Consider the following 23,083-nt stretch of genomic DNA (forward strand, 5'->3'; position numbering starts at 1 on the left):
TTTTCAACATGGACACTATGTTGATTCATTTTGCTTGACTATGCTTATTTGTTCCAAGGTGGTTTTTTTTTTCCCTTTCAGTTGTTAATTGGAGGGAAATTTTTCAGAGGAAAGTAGGATTAACTATATTGGTGCCAAAAAAAAAAGGCACTGTAACATTTTTTTAAAGTACGCTGAAGAGCACATAAGGAAGAAGGAAGCATTGACAAGGCCAGTTTTGAAAGTCACATACAGAATTTATCATGTACTTTTTTCTTTATAAAGTAAGCAATCTAAAACGGAAGTTCATGGTTTCATAGAGAATCCCTTTTGTGTCCTGCTATGTATACAGAAATGTTCTCTTCTTTGGGAAGTTTAGAATGAAAAATAATAATAAAAAAATAGCAGGATGCTTTCCTAAGTTTCCCTAAGGTTTTAGTGAACACCATAAGAGGGACCCTGGTGAGGCAGTTTCTCTCTTTCTAGGCAGGGAAAACAACCCTATGTCACCTATGAGCCACTGGCCAAATCTCCGGACCCCACAGGAAGGAGACACTCACTAGCTTCCTGAATTAGTCTAGGCAAGGCATGGGGGAACAAGGGGAAGGAAAAACAAGTGTTGGAGGCAGCTGGGCCCCACTTACCACAAAGGAGTTGAATCCATCATTGACAGATTCTGAAGACTGGCCACCTTGCGGATACTCATATGTCTCACAGGAAGAAGCTATGACACAGAGATGAAAGATAAGTCTGTCCCTGCCTCTTAGAACCCCAATCATTGCCTTCCCAATCTATCCTAACAACACTCACTGATTCCACTGGTCACTCCCCTGCCCAAATGTGTCACAAATCCTTCAAGGCTCAGCTCAGAGCTGCACGTCCTCCATGAAGCCTTCTTGGGACTGCGCGGTATGAAAACACTGGGCTTCGAGTCCCGAGAGAGACCCGAGTTCATTTCTCGACAGGGACATTATCTTAAGTAAACTGTCACTTTGCGTCTGAGCTTGGGTTTCTTCCTGTGTGAGACAGGGATAACAACACATTCTTTGCCTCATAGGGTTATGGAGGGGACTGCTTGGTAAATCTTAAACTGCTGGAGAAATGGGAATCATTATCATTATACCATTACATCATCATTGCCATCATTCTTTTTTCTCTGGCTCTCCTTAGATTCCTCCTACAAAATCTCTCGGCACCTAAGTGTCTGCATCACACCCCCAGGCTCCATCTTGCAGGCTCTACTACTTCATATCCAGGATCTCTTTTCTCCAATTGGACAATAAGTTCCACGAGGGCATGGACTGTGTTTTCTTCAGTTCTGTATCCAACACAGGACTGCGCCCCTAGCAAGGGGTCTGACAAAGCCTTTCCTCATTCAACAGTATTGACTGAGTAGCTGCTATCGATAGGGCTTCAGTCTGTTTTGGTTGATGGCCAACAGTTCTGGGAGGAGTGGGGCAGGAGTCAAGAAACCTGGCTTCTAATTCCAGCTCTGCCATTGACTTGCTGTGTGCCTACGTGGGAGAATCATAGGGACTTATAACGTCCTCTATTAAATTATAAGCACCTTGAAGGCAAGGAACGTGTCTTACTATCTTTGCTGAATAATAAGAGGTGATATGTTTGGGGAAATAGGAGGCTGCCTTTGGAATCAGGATAACCTGGGCTCAAGCCCTGCCCCTGTGCCTGGGTGAATCCCTTAACTTCTCAGGGTACCTAGGCGGTTCTCTGAGACTACAAGTTGTAGCCTAGGTACAGATCTGCATTGAGGGAAGGAGCTTCCTCCCTGGGAGGTCCAGACAAAGCTGATCAGTCACATTTCTAGAGGGTTTTAATATTTCTAAAGAGCTTTCTTCCTGACCCCTCAATGACAGGGGAGGTTTCGAGTTTTATGGTCCCATTTCACAGATGGAGAACCTGAGGCTTGGAAGATGGAAGGTTTGCCTAAGGTCCCAAGGACTTTGATTGTAATGCTGAGCCAAGCTTAATGGGCTCTCTGCACATAGTAGGCTCTTTATAAACACTGGTCAAATAGAATGGAGGAGTGAGAAGACATCAAAGAGGAAACTACCTGATTCAGCACTTGGCATCTCCTCCCCACGCCAGCTCCTATGCCTAAAAGTGTCCATAGGAACATATGACTACGAGGAATTTGTTGGTAGAGGAGGTCAGACCTGCAGACTTCAGTAATTCTGGCTATCCCCACTCTTCCTGGACTCCCTTCGTCCCTCCAGCAAAGCTAGCTACTTACCTCGGTGGAGACGACTGTTGTCCACCGCTGGGAGGGTGTTGCGTCGGGGGATGGTGGCAGCGACGGATCCTGCCCGGCCACTCTCTCCGTTCTGGGTCCGCTGCTGTGGGCTGCCCCAGCGGGGTGTCTCTGCCTGACCTGGCTTGGGGGGCCGGGGCGGTGGAGCCACTGAGGAGTCCCCAGAGGGCCCCACTGCCAGGGCGTTGTGATTCTTGTCCAATGTGAACGTCCTGGGGATCTGGTAGGCTGAGAGCGGGGTTCCCGGGGCATCTGCGTTGTCCAGCAGGAGGTCCCCGAACTCTCTGCACAGCGCGTTGTTGGGGGTCTTGAAGGTGTACACCTCCTCGTTGTCTGTCTCTGAGCCAGTGAGGCTGCCCTTGGTATGACTGGGAGGGTGGGAGGCCAGGCTCTGCGGGAGGTCGTAGGCGCTGTCCCGGAACTCTGAGTTGTGCCGGCTGGGCTTAGGCAGGCTGTAGAAGCCGTGCACCTGGCCACTGACACCGTTCATACAGTGCCCGTTCCCCTGGGCAAGTTTCTGCACAGCTGTGTCGCTCCTCATGAAAAAAGAAGCCCTGGTGCCCTGGGAGAAACTGGCGCTCCTGAGAGGGAGAGAGAGGGCACTGGGTTAGAGGTGGGAGGGGGAAGCAAAAAGACCTCAAAACGGGCAGGCAGAACTCTTGGATCCTGGCTCTCCTACCACCGAGGGATCTTGGGCAAATCATACCCTCTGCTAGCCTCAGTTTCCCTTCTGCTCACCTAGGGGCTGGCTGAGCTGATCTCTCAAGTTCCTTCCAGCAATCCATTCTTAGGCTTGAACGGACCTGGTGGAAAGCCACCATGAGACGCAGCATGGCAGAATGGACAGGGCACTTGACTTGAAGTCAGAAAGACCTGAATTCAAATCTGGCCTCAGATACTAGCTGTGTGACCCCAGGCAAGTCACTTAACCTTGTCTGCCTCAGTTTCCTCATCTGTAAATGAGCCAGAGAAGGAAATGGCAAACCACTCTAATATCTCTGCCAAGAAAACCCCAAATGGGGTCAGAAACAGACATGACTGAAATGACTGAACAACAAAAGGGTCAGAAAAAATATTTAATTAAAAAAAAAATTCAGGAAAGGCTTTCTGCAGAAGGAGGGATCTTGAGCTGAGTCCTGAAAGAAGCCAGGGAGGCTGGGTGGAGGAGGTGAGGAGTAGAGCATTCTGGGGATGGCAGACAAGCAGTGCCCAGATACAAAGACATGAGATGGAGCACGATGAGCAAGGAACAGCAAGCCAGCCAGCATTCTCTGCATCCTCAGGGCTGGGGAAAAGAGCTATGTGTTTAGAAGCCACTCTATGTGGAATTGAATTCTAGACTCTCAGAGCTGAAAGGGCCCATGAAAGTCATCTGTCCCAACCTCCCCCTCAGGGTGGCAATCCCCTTTTACAACAAGGCATCAGTTTCTTCTGACCTGGCACCTCTCCCAAGGCAGGGGTATGAGCAGCTGTGACCCCAATCTCTCCCCACCCCCGGACTTTCCAAATCCTAGACAGATGCACACAGATATAAATGTGGACACACACACAGATATAAACACAGACACATACCCACTAAGACATAAACATAAATACACAAACTATGAAGATATAATATACGAGGGTAAGGTAATTAGAAGTACTCACACACGAAAAGCTACCCAGCCTGACTTGGACTGGAAGCCCTTTTGCTAGGCTACAGTTCTCTACATCTAGCTTGGCCCATGCACAGTTTGTGGTTAGAGCAGTAGACCTGGAGTCAGTCGAGACCCTCTCTGGATGTGTGACCCTGGGCAAGTCACTTTAACCACTGCCAGGCCTCAGTTCCCTCATCTGTAAAATGGAAATAATAATAGCCTGTTCCTCACAGAGCTATTAAGAGTAGATAATATTTATAAAGTTCTTTGCAAATCTTAAAGCGCTACATGAATGGGAGTTGTTCTTAATTGTATAAATAGAACTAAAGTATCCAACTAGTTATTTTATGTTTCCAGAAAAGACTACCATCTTTTCCCAAGAAAACCCCACGAGCCATTTTGGGATTTGCCCACCCAGACAACCTGAATTAGACTTACTCATCAATCACTGCGACAATCAGTGCTTTTTTTTTTTTCTTTCCTGGCCTGGTGGGCCTAGGAGTATTCCAACCACATTACTAAGCAGTAAATTAGAGTTGTCTAGTTAACTAGAACAATTAAATAAAACAAGGTCTTTTACATCAGCACTTTGAAAGTACACAAGGACAAGCGTCTCTTTCTGTCTCTGTCTCTCCCCTCCTCCATGTCTCTATTTCTGTCCCCTACCCCATCCTGTGTCGCCCACCCACCAGAGACACACACTCCCACACACCCCAAAGCCCCTGAAGGGCTGTGATGAAGAGGCATTGCTTTGTTCTTCTGGGTCCCAGAAGGCTGAGCCAGAGCCACGGGAAGTCAGCTGCAAAGGAAGATTTGGCTCAATAAGAGGGTCAAAATGTGTTCATCATTATTGCTGACCAAAGGGGAATAGGTAGATGGAAAGCCTTTAATAGATGCTAGATGACTTAATTGTCGGGGAAGATGAAGAAAACACTCATTCTCATTTCAGGTATAGTTGGGGCTAGATAACTTTGGAGGCCTTGGTGATTTTTTTTTTTTTTGGTGTTAACACATACATATACGCACGCACGTGTGCGTGCACAAAATCAGACAAACTTGCAGTCAGAAACACATACAGGGCAAACACATTTACACACAGACATAAACAAACACATATAAAGACATACAGAGATGAACAGACTCCTACAGGTAGACATACACAAATCCATATAAACACAAACTGAAACACACACATAGGAATATGTAAGTCAATCCACCCACAGCTTATTTATATTAGCAGGCTGGCATTCTTCCAAATGGTCCCAAATGGTGCTCCCAGGTTGCTATTTGGACAATCACTTGGTTAAACTTATTGACTTAGGAAAAAACTCCTGTAGATGAAAAGGGGTGGGTGGGGTGGGTAGAGAGTGTCTGGTGCCCATCACTGACAGCAGGCATAGTATTCTCCCTGGCAACAGAGACACACCGAGGACACCAACAGCACTGAGAATGCTGGGACTTTGCAAGTTCTCTCTGCTATTAGATGGAAAACCAAGAAAAACCAAGCAGCCCAACAAAATACTCCCAGAATGACAGAAATATGGACATTCACTGTGTCCTAAGCCCTGTGCTAAGTTCTGGGGATACAAATCCAATCAAGCATATAGAGCAGCTAGAAAAGGCGGGGATGGTTTGGAAATGATTGCCCACCATTTGAAAACCCAATGAATGGGCCAACAAGGTTGGCTTGAATGCCCTGTAAGTAGTGGTGGTAGAGTGCTAGGGAGGGAAGGAGAAAGAAACAAAGAAAAGGAGGGAGAGAGAGAAAGGGAAGGGACAAAGCAAAGGAAGGGAGAGAGGAAAAAAGAAGAAAGGAAAAGAGGAAGAAAGGAAGGCAGGGAGAAAGGAAAGGAAGTAGGAAGGAAAGAAAGAAGAAAAGAAAGAAGGAAGAAGGGAAGAAAGGAAGGTAGGGAGGAAAAAAAGAAGGAAGGAGGGAAGAAAAAAGAAGGAAGAAAGTGTGGGAGGAAGGAAAGGAGGGAGGAAGAGAAAGAAGGAAGAAAGAAAGGGAGGGAGAGAGAGAACAAGGAAGGGAGGACTTAGTAAGTGCCTATTACGTGCCCCGCACTGGGTTAAGAACTTTACAAATATGTGATTTGATCGTCACAACAACCCTGGGAAGTGCTATTATTATGCCCATTTTATAGGTGAAGAAACTGAGGAAGACAGAAGTTAAGTGCTGTGCCCAGGCCAAATTCGAAGTCTTCCTGACTCCAGGCCCAGTGGTCTATCCACTGTGCCATCCAGCTGCCTCTAGCATTGGGTGACAGATAGGGACAAAGAAGTTGCTATAGCAGCTAATCTTGTTCATGGTACTAATTTACATTTATAAGAGAATGATTTATTATTTCATCAGTTTGGAGGTTTATCTCCATCTCTCACCTGACCATGACAGTAAAAAACTCCTAGGGAGGGAGAATTTGAACTCAGGTCTCCCAATCTCCAAGTCCAGCACTCTATCCACTATGCTATGTTGTCTCAACCGTTTACATTTGTACCTGATATTTATATAGCCCTTGATGGTTTTATAAACCATCCTCAGGACCAGCTGGTGAGGTGGGTAATGGAAGGATTAATATTTCCACTTTACTGATAAAGAAACTGAGGCTCACCTGATCAATGCAATGGACCAATTATGGTTCCAGAGGACTCACCCATCTACTGACATAGAGGAGATGGACTCAGAGGACAAAATTAGTCATATTTTTTTGATGTGGCGAATTCAGGAATGTGTCGGTTGATTAGGTTATGTTACAATAATCATTTAAGATCAATTGAGCCCCAGTAAGGGCCAAAATGCTGAATTAATCTTTTCTTCTTGAGTGAACTGAGAATGCCCCTTCCTGTATCAACAGCTAAAGCTGACCAAGAGCATTCTTCTGTTTATGACCACTCAGGCACCTTTATCCCAGACACCACCTTGAATGATGGGAATTTTTATCATCTTGGTGGTAAAGGAAACACAAACATCCTGGATCTGACATCTGCCTATCTTGTTCAATTCCTTTCTCATACTCTGGTTAAACATATGGAATCATCAACTGAGTAACACAGACATCCTGAGTCAGGGTTTAAATGTCCTCCTAAAATTGCTTGATTCAGTTAAAGTTAAACCTCTGGCTCCATGTAACATATTACATACTGCTAACTTAAGGGCATAAAACAATATGAATTTACTTATCACCTAGCTTGTTGTCTCTTCAATCAACTTTCAGGTCAACAGTTACAAGGGTATTATTGTTTTGTTTTGTTTTTTCATTGGGGCTGGAGAGGTAAGAGAGAAAGAAAAAAAATTTCTCAATTAAAACAATTAATTTAAAAAAACAGATTGCTTTAAGCAGCAGAACCAACATTTGAAACTAGGTTGTCCAATTCCAAATCCAGAATCTTTTCCACACTGCCTTTCCATGTATAGCTGTGCATTATTGCCATCTACATTTATGTCTGATTCCCCTGTTAGACTGTAAGCTTCTTTAGGACAAGGACCATGACTTATCCAAACTTCATATCTCTCTGGGGGCCCCAGTAAAATGTTCTTTTGTACATAAGCATTTAGAAGGGGGGAAGAAAAAGAAACTAAGGTTTAGAGAAATGAATGGAGTTGCTCAAGGCCACATAACTGGCCAGTGTATAGGCAGAACTTGAATTCAGGTCAATTCTCAGTCCAGTGTTCTTTTTACCATATCAAGCTTCCTCTAGATAAGACAGTTTCCTCCTTTTTGAGACAAAGGGTTGGCCTGGATCAGTGGTTCCCATTTGGTTGATTAGGGACCCCTTTAGTTGTTCATGATGATGGACCAAGGACTTTGCACTAAAAATTCTTTAATGGTGATTTAAGTATTAAATAATTGCAGAATATCATGAAGAGCGTATTAAATTACCCAGGAGTTTCCGGCATTATTTTTGTTGTTGTGGAAAGGGGTTCAAGGAACAAAAAATGCTGGAAACCACTGGCCTAGATGATCACTAAGATCCCTTTTCCAAGTGTAAATCTATTGGCGTTATAATTCATACTAAGATGTGATAAATGAGATTAGTAAGGAAGAAAATGCAGTAAGATTTCAGGGGGTATAGTCACTTCTGGCTGGTAGAAGATCAGTGGAGGCTTATGGAGGAGGCACATTTGAGATGGGCCTTGAAAGACAAATAAGAATCACGCAGATAGACCTGCCAGAAGGTAGGCAGAGGTATTCCTAAGCCTAGGGAGCAGGGTGATCAAAGGTGCAATGAAGAGAGCGAGGTTATAGAGGATCAGAGAATCATGGAGTTATGTGAAGGAGAATAACATGAGAGAAGCCCAGAGAGGTAGGTTAAGGCCAAATCACACAAGGCCTCAAATGCACATTATCCCATAGGCTGTGCTCTGGGTACCTACAGGCATTCCTGAGACCCTTTTAAAGTGTGAAAGCACAAAAGTGTGTGTGTGTGTGTATATATATATATAAATGTATAAACTCTGATCTATGGTTCCTAAGTCAACTGTCTTCTTGTCCATGGTTGCCCATTTTCCAAACCTAAGAGGGTGGGGGACCTTGTTCTCCATTGGACTTTAAACTAATATAGCAGCGGGGTAGAGAGAGTCCTATGGTCCTCAGTGTTGCCATGAATTAGGTAAATTTTTTTCCCTCTGCTATTGGGGTATCTTTTTATCTTCATGAACAGAAAGGAGGCAAATCTACTAATGTGTCATCCCTTCAACAGCCTTCAAATTAGGCCTCATCTTTTACAAAGCTCTTCTCAACCCCTAATTCTGGTGGCCAATGGGTAGGGGGCAAGGAGGAGGGAAAGGAACAGAGAGAGGGGAAGGGAACCGATAAAGAGGGGAGCAGGCATGGAGAGAGGGGAGTGGTGACCAAGAGAGGAGAATGAAGATAGAGGAGAGGGGAACAGAGAAAGAGGGGAAGGAGGGATGGAGAAAGGGAAAGGAGAACAAAGCGCAGAGGAGAATGAAGATAAAGGAGATGGGAACAAAGAGAAGAGAGAAGGAAGCTGAGGGGAAACAGAGAGGAGGGAGGAGAGGAGAAATAGAGAAAAGAGGACAAACAGAAAGGGAGAGGGGGGAACACAGAGAGGTGGGGGAATGGGGAGCAAAGATAGAGGACAGGGAAGGCAAAGAGGGAGGATGACGTTGGATGGAGAGGATGGATGGTGATAGAAGAGAGGAAAGATAAGAAAGGAGGCAAAGGGGGTAAGGAAGAGAAAAGTGGGAGGTTATTCCAGAACTGAAGCCCGCCAGGGCAGCTCACAATGGAACACAATGTATCTGCCCATATCCTGGGACAGATAAGATCCCAAGTAGAAAATCTGGAATCATTCAGGTCAGAGCCCAGACAAATCCCTATTGTTCGCCTGGGTCACCAGGGGTGGGGAGGAACCTGGGCTCCTTCCCCAGCCCGGCCCAGAACAGAGAGAGGATCTAAAGACCACCTAGTCCCTTTTTATCCCAACTCTGCTGCTTACTCCCTGAAGAGTAACAAGTCATCATCTCTCTGAGCTTCTGAGGTTTAGGGAATGGGGGAGGCAAGATTATCTCTAAGACCTCTTCCAGCTCTAAACCTCATGGTTCATGCTATAGACATGAGGCATAAAATGATTCTGAGACCTCAGAGGGACCCTCAGAGTTTACCTAGTCCTGGTCCTACCTGACAGGCATCTCCATTAAAACATCCCTGACTATTCATTAATCAACCAGATTTATCCAGAGAACTTCCTATGATGGGGAACTCACTACCTCCCAAGACAGTCTCATTTCACTTTTGGACAGCTCTCAGTTAGTGTAGCAGAGCCATGGAGCATGCTCAGATCTGCCCACCCTGGTAGGCTGTATGAAGTACTTGCAACTCTTCTCTGCCTGATTCCAAGTGACAGAGGGGGAGCTTTGCGGCTGCATCCAGTCCCTTGTGACCTAGTCATTGAATATGTTGTAATAGACTCTTACCAGTCCCTTGCTCATCCCCCTTGCCCTGTGTCAGCAGCAGGGGGACAAGGCGATGGTCTAGGAAAAGGCAAGATGGCATCCTTAGCTATGGCTTTCCAGCGGGCAGGATGCAACTCTAATGAGGAATGGGAAAGCATGGGGCCTTCTCTCCCCAGGTGTCTCAGTAAACCCTGATTACACGGCAGCTAGTACCAAGGGGCCACAACCAGGCGAGCCGAGGCCTGGGTCCCTGGTGGCAACAGTCTCCTGGAGCCATTGTGGTTACACTTGGGGCAGGGGCAGGATGGTGGTGAAGGATTGACGTCAGAGCAAAAGGCTGCTGGAAAGAACATGGCCCCACCTTGGCTGCTTCATCCACATGGTGCCAAAGGAGGCAAAATGTAAAATGGCTAATTAAAAGTCTTTCCAACTATCTTATGTCCTGATGAGGCTTAATTAGCAGCCTCCCCAGACTGTAATAGTAGTTGCAAATGAGTCAATCCTGTTTAAATGGGTTCTGTTAATGCACACTATGATTCATTGTTTAGCATTACTTTCAATGTCAAAATAAACTACCTGTCTCATAGCTGACATGTTTGTACACTGCATGCCTTTTACTCTCCTCTTAAAATTCCAGTGTGACCTATAACTTTTAGCATCCTCCCCAAGATGACAGGGTGGAGGCTTATCAGTGAGTCAATGAGAATGAGAACAAGGGGCCCAATCCCTCTAATTAGAAGAGGGCCCTCCTACTATTGAACTGGGTCCACAATCATGTAGCTTGATAAAGACAGGGAAAGACAAGTAGCTATAATAATAATAATAGCTAACAGTTATGTAGCACTTCCTACGTGCCAGGCACGTGTTATGTGCCTTACAATTGATTATTATCCCATTAGATCCTCACCACAAACCTGGGAGGTAAGTGCTATTATTATCTCCATTTCACAAATGAGGAAACTGATGCAACAGAGTGATTTACCTAGAGTCACACAGCTAGTAAGGGTCTGAGGCCAGATTTGAACTCAGGTCTTCCCAATTCCACTCCTGGATGCTCTATCTGCTGTGCCTCCTAAGTACCCAGCCCCAAAACAGATTAGGAAGTTTTTTCCTTATAACAAAGCAAAATGTGCCTTCTTCTAACTTCCATCTATCCCTCCTAGTTTTGCCCTCTGGGGCTAAGCAGAAGACTTAATAATCTTTCTTCCACATGACAGCCTCTCAGATCCTTGAAGGCAGCTTCCATGTCCCACCCCTTCAGTCTTCTCTTTTCTAGGCTGGACATCCCCAGGCTATTCCACTGATGTCCCTATAGTAGGATCCCTAAGTCCTTTAGGACTTCTTCCGGGATATTCTTCTCTGGATGTCTGTCTATGTCTTTCCTTAAATGTGGCACCCAAAATTGAACACAATACCCTAGAAGACCTCTGATGAGGGCCTTGGATGGTATGTCTCTCAATGCAGACTGATAGATATTAGCTTTTTTGGATGTCACATCATACTGTTAGCTCATCCTGAGCTTGTAGTTCATGAAGAACCCCAGATCTTTTTCAAACAAACAGCTATCTGGACACACCTTCTCCATCTTGTGCTTGTGAAGCTGATTTCTTGAACACAATTCTAAGACTTGCCTTTTTTTCATCTGTCTGTCTGTCTATCTATCTATCTATCTATCTATCTATTTTTGGCCCTCTATTTGTTTGGCCCTATCATTTCAGTAGGGAACTCCCAGTGAAAAATATTATTAAGGTAAATTTCTTCTTAATAGATTGAGCCTCACATTCTAGTCTGTCAAAATCTTTTGGAAATGGGACTCCTGTCATCCATGTGCCTGCTTTTTGCCTTTATTTTCAGTCACTTACAAATTTGCTAAGCATAACATCTATGCCTTTATCCCAAGTCACTGATAAAAATACCAGACAGCATGGGGACAAGCACCCATCCTCGGGGCACTCTACTAGAGACCTCACAAGATGAAAGCATAGGGGTAACTAGGTGGTGCAGTGGATAGAGCACCGGCCTTGAAGTCAGGAGGACCTGAGTTCAAATCCAACCTCAGACCAAACACTTGACACTTACTAGCTGTATGACCCTGGGCAAGTCACTTAACCCCAATTGTGTTAAAAAAAAAAAAAGATGAAAGCATGCCAGTAATGATGACTTTTGGCATCTGGCCATTCAGCTAGTTCCAAATCAAGTTGGTATCGCTGTCTAGTCCACATCTCTCCATCTTTTTCCACAAGAATGGGATGAGAAACTTTGTCATATACTTGGTCAAGATCTAGGTAAACTCTCTCTATAGCATTTTCTTAATTATCCCTTTTACCAAAGGAAACGAATTGCCCAAATGCTTAGATGAAGAGATGTTGATTCTTTGTAGGCACTGCTCCCTTTTCTTGATGAATACTAACCATCCTGCTAATACGATGTTCTAGACTTCTTCTTCATCATCATCATCATCATCATCATCTAGATATTATGCCCTTCTCCAGTCCTGGGGGCACTTTTCCCACTCTCCATACTTTTTCAAGGATCACTGAAAGTGTCCTATCACACCTGACTTCTTTTAGTACTTTGGGATGTGGTTAATCTAACCAGGTGACTTGAATTCACCAAGGGCAGGCAGCTAGGTGCTCTCTTATATCTCAGGATGTAATTCTACTTATCTTTGATAAATACAATCTTGAACAAAATCACTCCTTACTTTTATATTCAGTCTCCATTACCTGCCCTGGTTTCCATTCCTTTTAAAAATTCTAAGCTGGTCAGTAAGTCCCTAGTGTACCACCATTTTTTTCTTTAGATAACTTCTCCTTTTTCCTTGTTAGATTAATTTCATTTGTGTCTTCAGAACTGTATTCCTGAGAGCTTTCTATCTCTGGATTTCCTCCTCTCATTTAATTTTAGGCCAAAGGATCTTAACTCTCATTTTACTTTTTCCAAATCTAGAGTACATGGCAGACTATGCCTAAATTTTCTCTCCTCTATTATAAATTCTAAGGCAGAGTAGTTAGTCCCTTTACACACGCACACATATACACACACTCACACACTCATATACTGCAGTATATATTTTTATAGGAGTCCTCCAAAGCCACTCCTAGCTTGTAGCTCAAAAAACCAGGAATACAGTTAAGCAGGTAGAAGAGACAATGACTCCACCCACTCATTGACATGGGAAGAATGGAGGAGCTTTATGGTTGGAAAACTAGGCACTCTCAACCCAGAGCCATTTGGTAATTAGTGGGCCAATAACCATTACACGGGTTATAGTTTAGCCTTCAGATATGAATGGAATGCTCATCATAAGCCAGGCTGAGATCTCTGGCCAAGGTATCTAAGTCCCCAGAATAGGAAGGAGCCAAAAAAAAGGCTACAGCTGGGTGTATTCACTAGCTGGGAATACCTGACTCCTTATACTAAAGAATTTGGTTCCTGGGGCTGAGAATATCCTCCTGAAGAGATAAGAAGCCTCAATAGGAAGTGAGAAACGAGAACAGGAAATAAGTTTTTTGTTGGTCCCCAGGCAAGGAAAGATTTTCTGCCTTTTTCTAAGAGAGCTGTATGGTGTTCAAAACCCTTCCTAAGCCCCTCTTACCTTTCCAGTTTTATCTTCCTTCCTTCCACATACTCTGTAACTCCTATCTGTAAGTATTCATTTCTATCTAGTCCTTCTCCTCCTCCTGATCTTATTGCCTTACTCTTAGACAATCTCCAATTTCTCCTGAAATATATCTTGTTTGTATATAGTTGTTTGCATGCTATCTCCTCCATTAGATTGTGAGCTTCTTTTTAAATTTATTTTAATTTATTTTTTGTTTTTTTAGATTGTGAGCTTCTTGAGGGCAGGGACAGTCTTTGCTTTTCTCTGTATCTCCAGCACTTGGCAAAGTGACTGCCACATAGTAGGTGCTCAAAGCTTGTGGACTTGACTGCCACTTCATTTAATGCCTCTGGCTGATCCAGAGAACCTTGAACTGAAATAACTAACTATCCCTTGGGAGACCGTCCTGTGAGTTGGGAATGGGAGGGCAAGGACCCCAATACTATTGTTACAGAAAGAAGAAAATGTCATTAAAGATAAACTATGAATTTATTAGCTACTCAGCTTTTGGTAGAAAGAGGGCACACTTTAGAAAATGTACATATAATTGAGGTCCCATATTATACCTCTGTCTGGGGCTCATGCACTAGTCTATTTCCTCCCTTCCTCCTATAGCATATTCTCATGTCACTGTTGCCTTTGTTTCCTCCTTCATTTATGTTCAAAGCGCTTCACCATATTTCCCCCATCTGACTGAAGGATAGATGCAATGCTATTCTTTACCCCCAATCTCCTATTTTTCTATTCTTTTTGACTAAGGTGAGCCTTCCACAGCAGCCTGGATCTCCTATCACCAAGTCTCCTGATATCAACTTTGCCCTCTTGTGTTACGCTCTTTAGTTCACCTTGCTACCCACATTCTGGGGTTTTGGGGACAGACAACGGAGGGCACGAGTTTTATTGCTGGCTCCTGTCCAGTCCAAGGACTGTGTCTCTTGTGAATTATGACATTTCTCTAGCTGTTCTTCACCAGTGTGTCAAGGTTAGTAGATATAATGTGTTGCTTAGATTTGCTAAATTTTTTTTTCTTTTCATAAGGGATCGCTGTCTGGGAAGGGAGGGAATGGGAGGGCATAACTGGGAAATGGAGGTAATGTAAAAATAAAAGACAGTTAAATGTGCAAAATAAAGTATGATATAAATATTAAAAAGGGGGAGAAAATGTCTTCTTAGGATTGCCCTGCCCCCTTTCCACTATCATGAATAACTTTCTCTACTAGCCTGGAAAAGCAGACTGTTCCCACCTGAGCTATATCTTGAATTTTCTTTTATATAGTGGCCATTTGTCCTATTAGCTCCTAGTGGGGATCTAGCCCGAGTCAGCCTACCACAGTGCAAAGGGTACTGGACCTGTAGTCAGGAGGCCTGGATTCCAATTCTAATTCAGGTGCTTCATTGGCTTTATGACCATGGACAATTACCTCCCTTCCCTGGCCAAAAGTGTTCTTATTCATAAAATGATTTCTAAGGACCCTTCCAGCTGAGATACAAAGGTAGCATTGAGTAATACCTGTGGTATCTACCTGTCAGAACTGGTTGTGGGTATCAAATGAGGGGATGTCACTAAAGCACTTTGTAATCCTAAAGTACTAGATAAATGAGTCTACATTTGCCTGCCTTTGAGCTCAGTAAACAAGGACAAGGTGCAGTTTGGGAATGTGGCCACAAGATGGCAGAGGGAAACAGGGCCCCACAGTCATGGCAGCTAGAAACCCTGCCAAAAGACAGCAGGTGTCTGGCCCCTGCCCTGGCAACTTTCCCCCAGAGAGCTAGAAGTTCCGAGTTCCGCCCCGGCTGGGAGGCATCAGTTCCTGGTCCCTCCCGTGCAATCTCCTGTTCCCATCAGCTCTTGCCCCTGGGGCATCCAAGGAAAGTTTTGCAAAAATCTTACCTGCCCTTTCCACTCAGGGCAAGAGAAAACAGCCTGGAAAATCCAAAATCCATCAACCTCTCAATAATGAAGAGTTTCCTGGACACCCTCTGCAGGCAGGGCAGGCAGGAAACAATAACAGTGAAGTAATATAGAAATATTTCTCCAGAGCCCCCACTTCTCCCTTTTATTTCACCAGATCCTCTTTCCCAGGGCTGCAGAACTAGTGTTCACATACACAACAACACCTATCTACTCAGGTGCCCCACCTGCCATTTCTTAAAAACTTCCTGGTGTTCTGTCCCTTCCGCCCAAGAAGCAGGTCTCAGTTAATGTTCTAATGTTTCTTTGTCTTGCCCACTAAAAACTGTGTGACCTTGGGAAACACACTTTTTTATGGTCTGCCTCAGTTTCTTTCTCCAAAAAATGAGGATGCTAGAGTAGATGTCTCTAAGGGGCCTCCCAGCTCTCAGTCAATGTTCTGTGTTCTAAAGGACTGTTCCAGTTTTAGTGTTCTGTGTTCTAAGCCCCTTTCCAGCTCTAGCATTATGTGTTTGAAGGTCCCATTCATCTTGGGCAGTCCAAGTTTCTGTGAGTCTACCTAGGACATAAAGGGACCTTCAGGAAATGTTGCCTTACCCTAAAGGGCTGCAGATGATGCCTTCCAAGTGACATTTCAGATGGCTAAACCTAGCCCTTCACATCTAGGTATCGAGCTGGGAACTGACTCATCTATTTGAAATGTGGGCCTCACATTTCATAATTATTTGGACATGTGCTAGATAACCCTGCTATAAGCCTGCTAATTCCATTAATAAAAACCCCAAATCTTACTCCTCTATCCCCACAAGGAGCCCTGTACAGGCTTGGTATATAGTAGGCACTTCAACAGAATTCCACAGAGCTTTGTTAAATGCAAGGCCCTGTACTAAGTGTTGAAATGGGACAATGATTGAGGAAATGACATATACTCAAATAACTATGATATAAGAGAAGGGAATGGAAAAGGAAAGGAGTAAATACTTATATAGTGCCTACTATATACCAGATACTGTGCTAAGAGCTTTTTACAAATAAATATCATCTCATATGATTCTCACAATAATCCTATGAAGTAGGCGTTATTATTGCCCCCTTTTTACAGCTGGGGAAACCCAGCCAACAGCGGTGAAGGGATTTGCCCAGGGTCACAAAACTAGCAAGTATCTGGGGTCATGTTTGAACTCAGGTCTTCCTGACCCTATGCCCGGTGTTCTACCTACTGCAGCACCAGCTACCTCCCATAAGGAAATAAAATCAACTAGTAAGTCTCTGAGGCCAGATTTGAATTTAGGTCTTCTATCTACCCAGGTGGAAAGAGTAAAGGAGAGGCCTTGGTGTAAAGCTCTATGGGAAATCGAAGGAGGGAGTTCACCTGGAGAGAAACTGTCATGGCGCTATAGCTTGAAAGATAGATGGGAAGAGAGAGGGTGGGGCTGAGGAGGGGAGAGTATTCTGGGGGTGGGAGAAGGTGAACAAAGATAAGCCAGGGTGAAACCAGCAGTAGCATTGCTAAATGTCCTACCATCCTTTTTATCCACTGGGTCTTTCCATTAGATTCCCAGGCTGTCCAATCCAATAAGTATTTACTGAGAACCTACCACTAGGCCCATAGTGATCGTTGGCATGACCATGTGAAATGCTGCCAAATTCACACTCAGCCCATTGGTGCTGCCCACACGTGCACACTGAACCACATCTTGAAACATCCCTCTCAGCTTATTTCCTCCCAACAGAGACAAATCATAAGATCAGAGGGCTTCAAGCGAGGAGGGATCTTGAGAGATGATCTATATCTGCTCATTTGACAAAAGACTGAGAATCAGAGAAATTAAGCGACTGGCTCAGGGTCTCCTAGCTATTGTTAAGGGGTCCCCTGAACTTATCCTTTTGAGTTGCCATATTTTCCAGAAACACTGGACCCAGGGTACCCCTGAACACGTCAAGGACAAAGACAAAGAGTTTGAACCTAGCTCTAACTCCCGTGTCCACTCTGCTTCCCACTATATCATGCTACTTCTAGGATTAATAATACAAACAGCAAATTTAAAAAAACAGGAATAAATGCAAAATCTTACACTTGGGGAAAAAAAGTCAACTTCACGAGAACAAGCCAAGGTGTTGTCTTTTTTTCAAACAACACTTTGAAACAGATCTGGGGATTACAGTAGGTAGCAAGTTCAATCAAAGGTGTGAAATGGTGGCGGAGAAAGTGAATACTTTCTGGCACTGGCACATTTCTGAATCTGAAGCAGCCTCTGCCAGGGCTGTGGGAGCACCCACTCTTTCCTCCTCCCAGATTCCGCTTACCTTGTGTTCTCTGCTCTTCGGCTGATGCACTGGTGCAGGAAGAGATAGTCCTGGGGGGGCACTGGTGGACAGGGTGGTCTGTGTGTGGTTCGCTGGGGCTTCAAAGGTGAACAAGGTTGGCTGGCTGGAGTGCGAGGGGGCCGAGGATTTGCGTTCTCGAAGCAGGTGTGGGTTGGAGCTGTTCAGTTCTGCCGGGGAGGAGCGGGGGCCATGACCCACAGAGGGGAGGTTTCTCAGAGAGTCTATATAAGAAGAAAAGACAAATATGAATATATGAATACATGCGAGCATATATGCAAGCTTCAGTCCAATTCGATCAAATCAACAAACATCTTTTGAGATGCTGGAGTGGGTGCTCTAGCCTGGAGCATACCAAGAGCAACTCTCATTTTTATATTCCCTTAAGCTTTATAAAACCACTTTGTTCACAACAAGCTTGTAAGGTTAGCTGGTCAAAAAACATTTATTAAGCTCCTACTATGTGCCCTAGGAAGCATGAGTTTCAGAATTGGTGTGCTGTTGCAGGATGATGAGAATAGGGGAGAACATGATAAAGTTCAGAGGAGTACAGCCTGGTTATAGGCAGACTAATGAACGAATAAATAGATAGATAGATACATATATGTTGTTCAGTTGTGTCTGACTCTTCATGATCCCGTGGGACCGTACTTGTCCGTGGGGTTTTCTTGGCAAAGATAGTGGAGCGGTTTGCCACTTCCTTCTCCAATGAATTAAGTCAAACAGAGGTTAAGGGACTTGCCCAAGGTCACACAGTGTTTGAGGCTGGATTTGAACCCAGGTCTTCCTGATTTCAGGCACAGTGCTCTATCCACTGAACCATCTAGCTGCTGCCCCAGATACATACATACATACATACATACATACATACATACATACAAACAAACAAATGGAAGAATAAAGAGATAGCTATATAGATATAAATAGATGAAAATTATTATTAGCCCATTTCACAAAAAGCCTAAATTTCAGAGAAGTGAAGTGACTCGACCATCATAGTCACAGAGCTAGTGTCTGAAACCAGAATTTGAACCCAGATCTCTGCTGACAGTACGCTGCTTCAACACCATTAGTGGGTGGGATGGTCTCTATTTTCCCAATAGCAGTGGGTTCTATTTTGGGCTAGCTCTGTTAAGAAGCTTAGATATACCTTTCTTTCTTTTTCTCCCACCTAGTCCTACCTTGGGCCACTAAACTGAACAATCTGGGGATATACCGGGTATCTGTCACCGAAGAACCAGCCTAGAGAGGTTATCACCAATGGATTTTTTGGGGGGAGGGTGGAGGAAGTGGTACGACAGTTCACAAAGGCCATCCTTAGCCATGGTGGAGTTGTAGTCTGTGTGAGTGAAGGGAGTGCCCACATCAGGGATCTCTGATGTCCTTACAGTCAATAGTGAAGCACAACGAGGATATGATTTAATGTGGAAAGACCTGAGAAGTTAGATAAACGCGATAAATAACGAACCGTAATTCAAGAGGCCTGATAAGGAAGCGTGCCACCACCTCCTGACGCACAGATGATGGACTCAGGGTGCAGCAGGAAACAAAAAATTGTGGACAAGGCCACTGTGGGATTCGGTTTTGCTTAATGATGCACATTTGTTACCAGGCTTTGGCTAGTTGTTTGTTCTCTTTTGTTTTTTTCCAATCAGGGAAAAGGGAGGTAGAAGAGAATAAATGCTTAATTTTGTTTTTTTTTTTTCAAATGTTCTTAAAAAGAGGATATGTTTTTTCACTGATTACCGTACTGGTAGCAGAAGTTTTGGTACCAGGGGTGGAAACAATCATCACTGTTAACAACAAAATTCCTATTTATATAGACTTTTACAGTTTACAGAACACCTTCCTACAACCGTCTGAGGAGGAGGAGGGGAGCAATGAGGATAGTATCACACCTACTTTACAGATAAAGAAATGGAAACAGAGAAATTCACAGAAGAGGCTATAGCCTGCCCTTAAGGGAAAGGGGCAAATTCCATAGGGCAGCTGTGAACGCATGGGTTTTCTCACATCCTTTGTGATCTCATACATATAGATGAATAAAGAGGGTGCTGGAGGAGGAGGAGAGGTTAAGGTAAAGGGAGAAGGTGGGAGAGAGAGGTTGGGGAGGGGGGTAGCACTGAAAGAGAGAAAGACATTCTATCTTTTTTTTAAATTTACTAGCTCTGTTGCCATGGGGAAGCCATTTAACCTCTTTACATCTATTTCCTCATCTGTAAAATGGGTATATTAATACCCACAGAACTGACCTCATTGGGTTTTTGTAAGGCTTCATTGAAATAATGTATACCCAAAAGTACTATTTAAAATCAGTTCTTGTCATTTTCCTCCTCTTTTTTTTTTTTTTTTAGGATGGATTTCATATAGAAATGGCCCTGGGAAAAGCTGTTATCCTACTTTTATTCTTTTTATCTAATATTCTGGGGATGGTTGGGTAAAATACCTACTTTTTGAAATCAACTTTTTTTCTGGCACAACTCGTGAATTTTTTTGTGTAACTATGCATATTTGATCCAGGGAATTGTTTTCTCCCCCAAATGTTTTTTTTGGGGGGGGAGGGAGGGCCACAGGAGAGATTAGGTAGGAAGGAGAGAGAAAAAAAATGCTTGTCAATTGAAAAAAAATTAAGGAAACTGAGTAAGAGTTCATCATTTTTCAGGTTCCCTGAAGGTGTCTTTGGGGAAGCACCAGCTGCAGATAGGACAATGGGGATGATTTCTTCTGCTCTATTTGGTTTAGCAACATCTATTTAAAAGTGTCCTTAAATTTTTATGGATCAATGTTCTGTCCAGACAACTGCGGACAACGGCCCTATCTTCCACAATGCTCCGGTGCCAGTGCAGTGTGTTGGCTGAATTCTCAAGGACGCTACGAGGTCTGTATTTGTAACATGAGGATTTGCTTTTTGTGAATTTAGCAAAAATAGAGAGTTTATCATATATAATTCTAGCCACCAGATTTGTGTCTTGCTAATTGTTTGGTAGGTGCTACATTTTGCCAACGTGCATTTGGGTCTCCTAGTTTCTACTCTTTCTTTTTATAACCTGCATTGATAACCAGGAGGTCCTTAAGGATAACTCTTGTAATTTCTGGTGTCCCTGATCTAATCCTGAATAGCCATCACAGGCAGCTAGATGGCGTAATAGATAAAGTTTTGGATTTAGAATCTGGAAGACCTGGGTTCAATTTCTGACTCAGACATTTACTAGGAGGGTGTCCCCAAGCAAGTCATTTAATATCTCTCAGCCTCAGTTTTCCTCATCTGGAAGATGGAAATAATAACACCTGCCTCACAGGATGTTGTGAGGCAAACACTTTACAAACATTAAGGTTCAGCATAGCACAAATGCTAACTATCGTCATCAAGTCTTCAGTTTTTATTTTTTAAAATCTCCATGACTCAGCCATTTGTTTGATGCTTCTCTGTAAAAATATTGCTAGTTGAATCTGCATGGATATTTCCCAGGCCTTTTGCTTCCATTTTTAGACCTTACTCATTTCATAGAGAATATCTGGAATTCAACAACTTGCAGTTAATTTGACAAATGCAGAGGCATGTAGATATCCTAAGTTTTTACTACTGCACTGTTTTGGGATACGGTTTTGGATGTCATTTGTTCTAAAAGTATTTCTGTGAGTTTTAAATCTATTTATGTGCTATTGATTTTATTATATAACACATTTAATTTATTGTTAAATTATTAACATGATGTAGATAATATAATATACAAATTATTTGTTGTTTAGTCATTTTTCAGTCATGTTGACTCTTTGTGACCCCATTTGGGCTTATGTTGGCAGAGATACTGGAGTGGGTTGACATTTCTTTCTCCAGCTCATTTTATAGATGAGGAAACTGGGTCCAATAGGGTTAAGTGACTTGTCCAGGGCCACACAACTACTAAGCGTCTGAAGCCGGATTTGAATTCAGGAAGCTGATTCTTCCTGACTCCAGGCCTGGCATTCTATCTGCTGTACCACCTCACTGGCCCCTATAAATTATTAAATATTATTAAATAAATATACATTAATATTTATGTCCTATTAATTTATTAAATTTACTCATATGCTTCAAGAACATCTATTAATCTTGCTTCCTCCATTTTGACAAGGAAGCATTAGTCTTTTCCTAGCTGCCTTAGGATGATGGGCCCTGTGATCTATAAATATCGTACAGGTTTTTGTTAGGAAACTTTCCAGATCTGATGTGGCCCATTTTATCATTTCAAAAGTTTAAATTAAGACTAGCTTCTCATAGGTGTTAATTGCTCTAAATTTCAGGATGTTAAAAAGTCTCAATGTTCATAGCCACAGCTTCCCCCCTCGATTGCTTTATTTTCGATGCGCCTTGCCTGGAGGAGGATCATGGTATTTCTAAGTATCGCCTTCATACAGTGGTTCAAGCTGATCTCTTGGATTCAAGCTCAAAGATTTCTGCTTCTCTCTCTTCTTGGTGTATGTTAAGAGTTTTACTTATTGAGGCCAATACTATTTTGATATCATTGAGGAAAGATTCCATGAGATTAAGAAACTGATTAATATGATTTTCAGTGGATCCAAATAAATTGATGTTACCCACGGACAGTAAGTGATCAGTAAAGATGTTTTAGTATAGCTCTCGTTCAGTTGGAAGCTGGAGACATGATAACGGGTTGAAAGCTGGTAGAATTATAAGGGGCTTAAAACTATCTCCTTGAGAGATGTCAGATGCTCTATAAATTGTTCTTGCCATTACATTGTTGGTGGCATGTTTTAAAGTGAGAAGTTTTCCATGTGAACATCAAATGCTCCAATATTTTCACCACGTTTGTATCTGTCTAATGCATTAGAACTAAATGAATAAGCCATCAGTGAGGCACTCTGTCAAAAGTTTGGGATAACAAATTTGGAGATAGTTATTATTTATCTCATTCTTCTCCTCTTTTTGGATAGTGTTTAGATAGATAGAGATGGTCCTGGGATCAAGTCATCATTTTGCTGACTATTTTAAATTTGATTTTCTAGGGACAATTTTATCATTATTGTTCATATTAGAAAGAGGAGTCATGTCTTCGGATAGGGTGTTCCAAAATTCTAGAAGGGCTATGTTAGTGACTCCCCTAATCTATGCTGATTGAGATGACATTCTTCTCTGCAGTACTCTCACTGCCAGATTATGCCAGATACTGAAGAGCTCATTACAATGCTAATAGGATATAACAATATGGTGGCCATGGGGTTGATGTGTTACAAGAAAAAGCAATGTACAAGGGGCAATATAAAGTTCTAGGAAGACCAGTTGGGCTCAGTGGAATGGGGAAGCAGGACTAGATACTCTTTACAATCCCTTCCAAGGCCAAGATTCAAGTCCAGCCATGTTGAACTCCTCAAAATTTACCAGAACTTTTGGAAAAGCAAGATTTATTCCACTTCCTTCAAGAATGACCTAGCCTGAATACAG

General features: G+C 43.2%; 1 protein-coding gene across 1 annotated transcript in view; it reads right to left on the reverse strand.

Moving 5' to 3' along the window:
* GAB2 (GRB2 associated binding protein 2) overlaps positions 1-23,083 on the reverse strand; it is a 258,560-nt gene that overhangs the window by 11,255 nt on the left and 224,222 nt on the right. Inside the window, 4 exon segments of the mRNA XM_020972287.2 lie at positions 624-703; positions 2,231-2,829; positions 17,623-17,678; positions 17,680-17,864. Coding sequence (XP_020827946.1) covers positions 624-703; positions 2,231-2,829; positions 17,623-17,678; positions 17,680-17,864 — 920 coding nt within the window.

The sequence above is a fragment of the Phascolarctos cinereus genome, unplaced genomic scaffold (genome assembly GCF_003287225.1).
Source record: "Phascolarctos cinereus isolate Bilbo 61053 unplaced genomic scaffold, phaCin_HiC Scaffold_726;HRSCAF=1367, whole genome shotgun sequence".
In the NCBI taxonomy this organism is placed as follows: Eukaryota; Metazoa; Chordata; class Mammalia; order Diprotodontia; family Phascolarctidae; genus Phascolarctos; species Phascolarctos cinereus.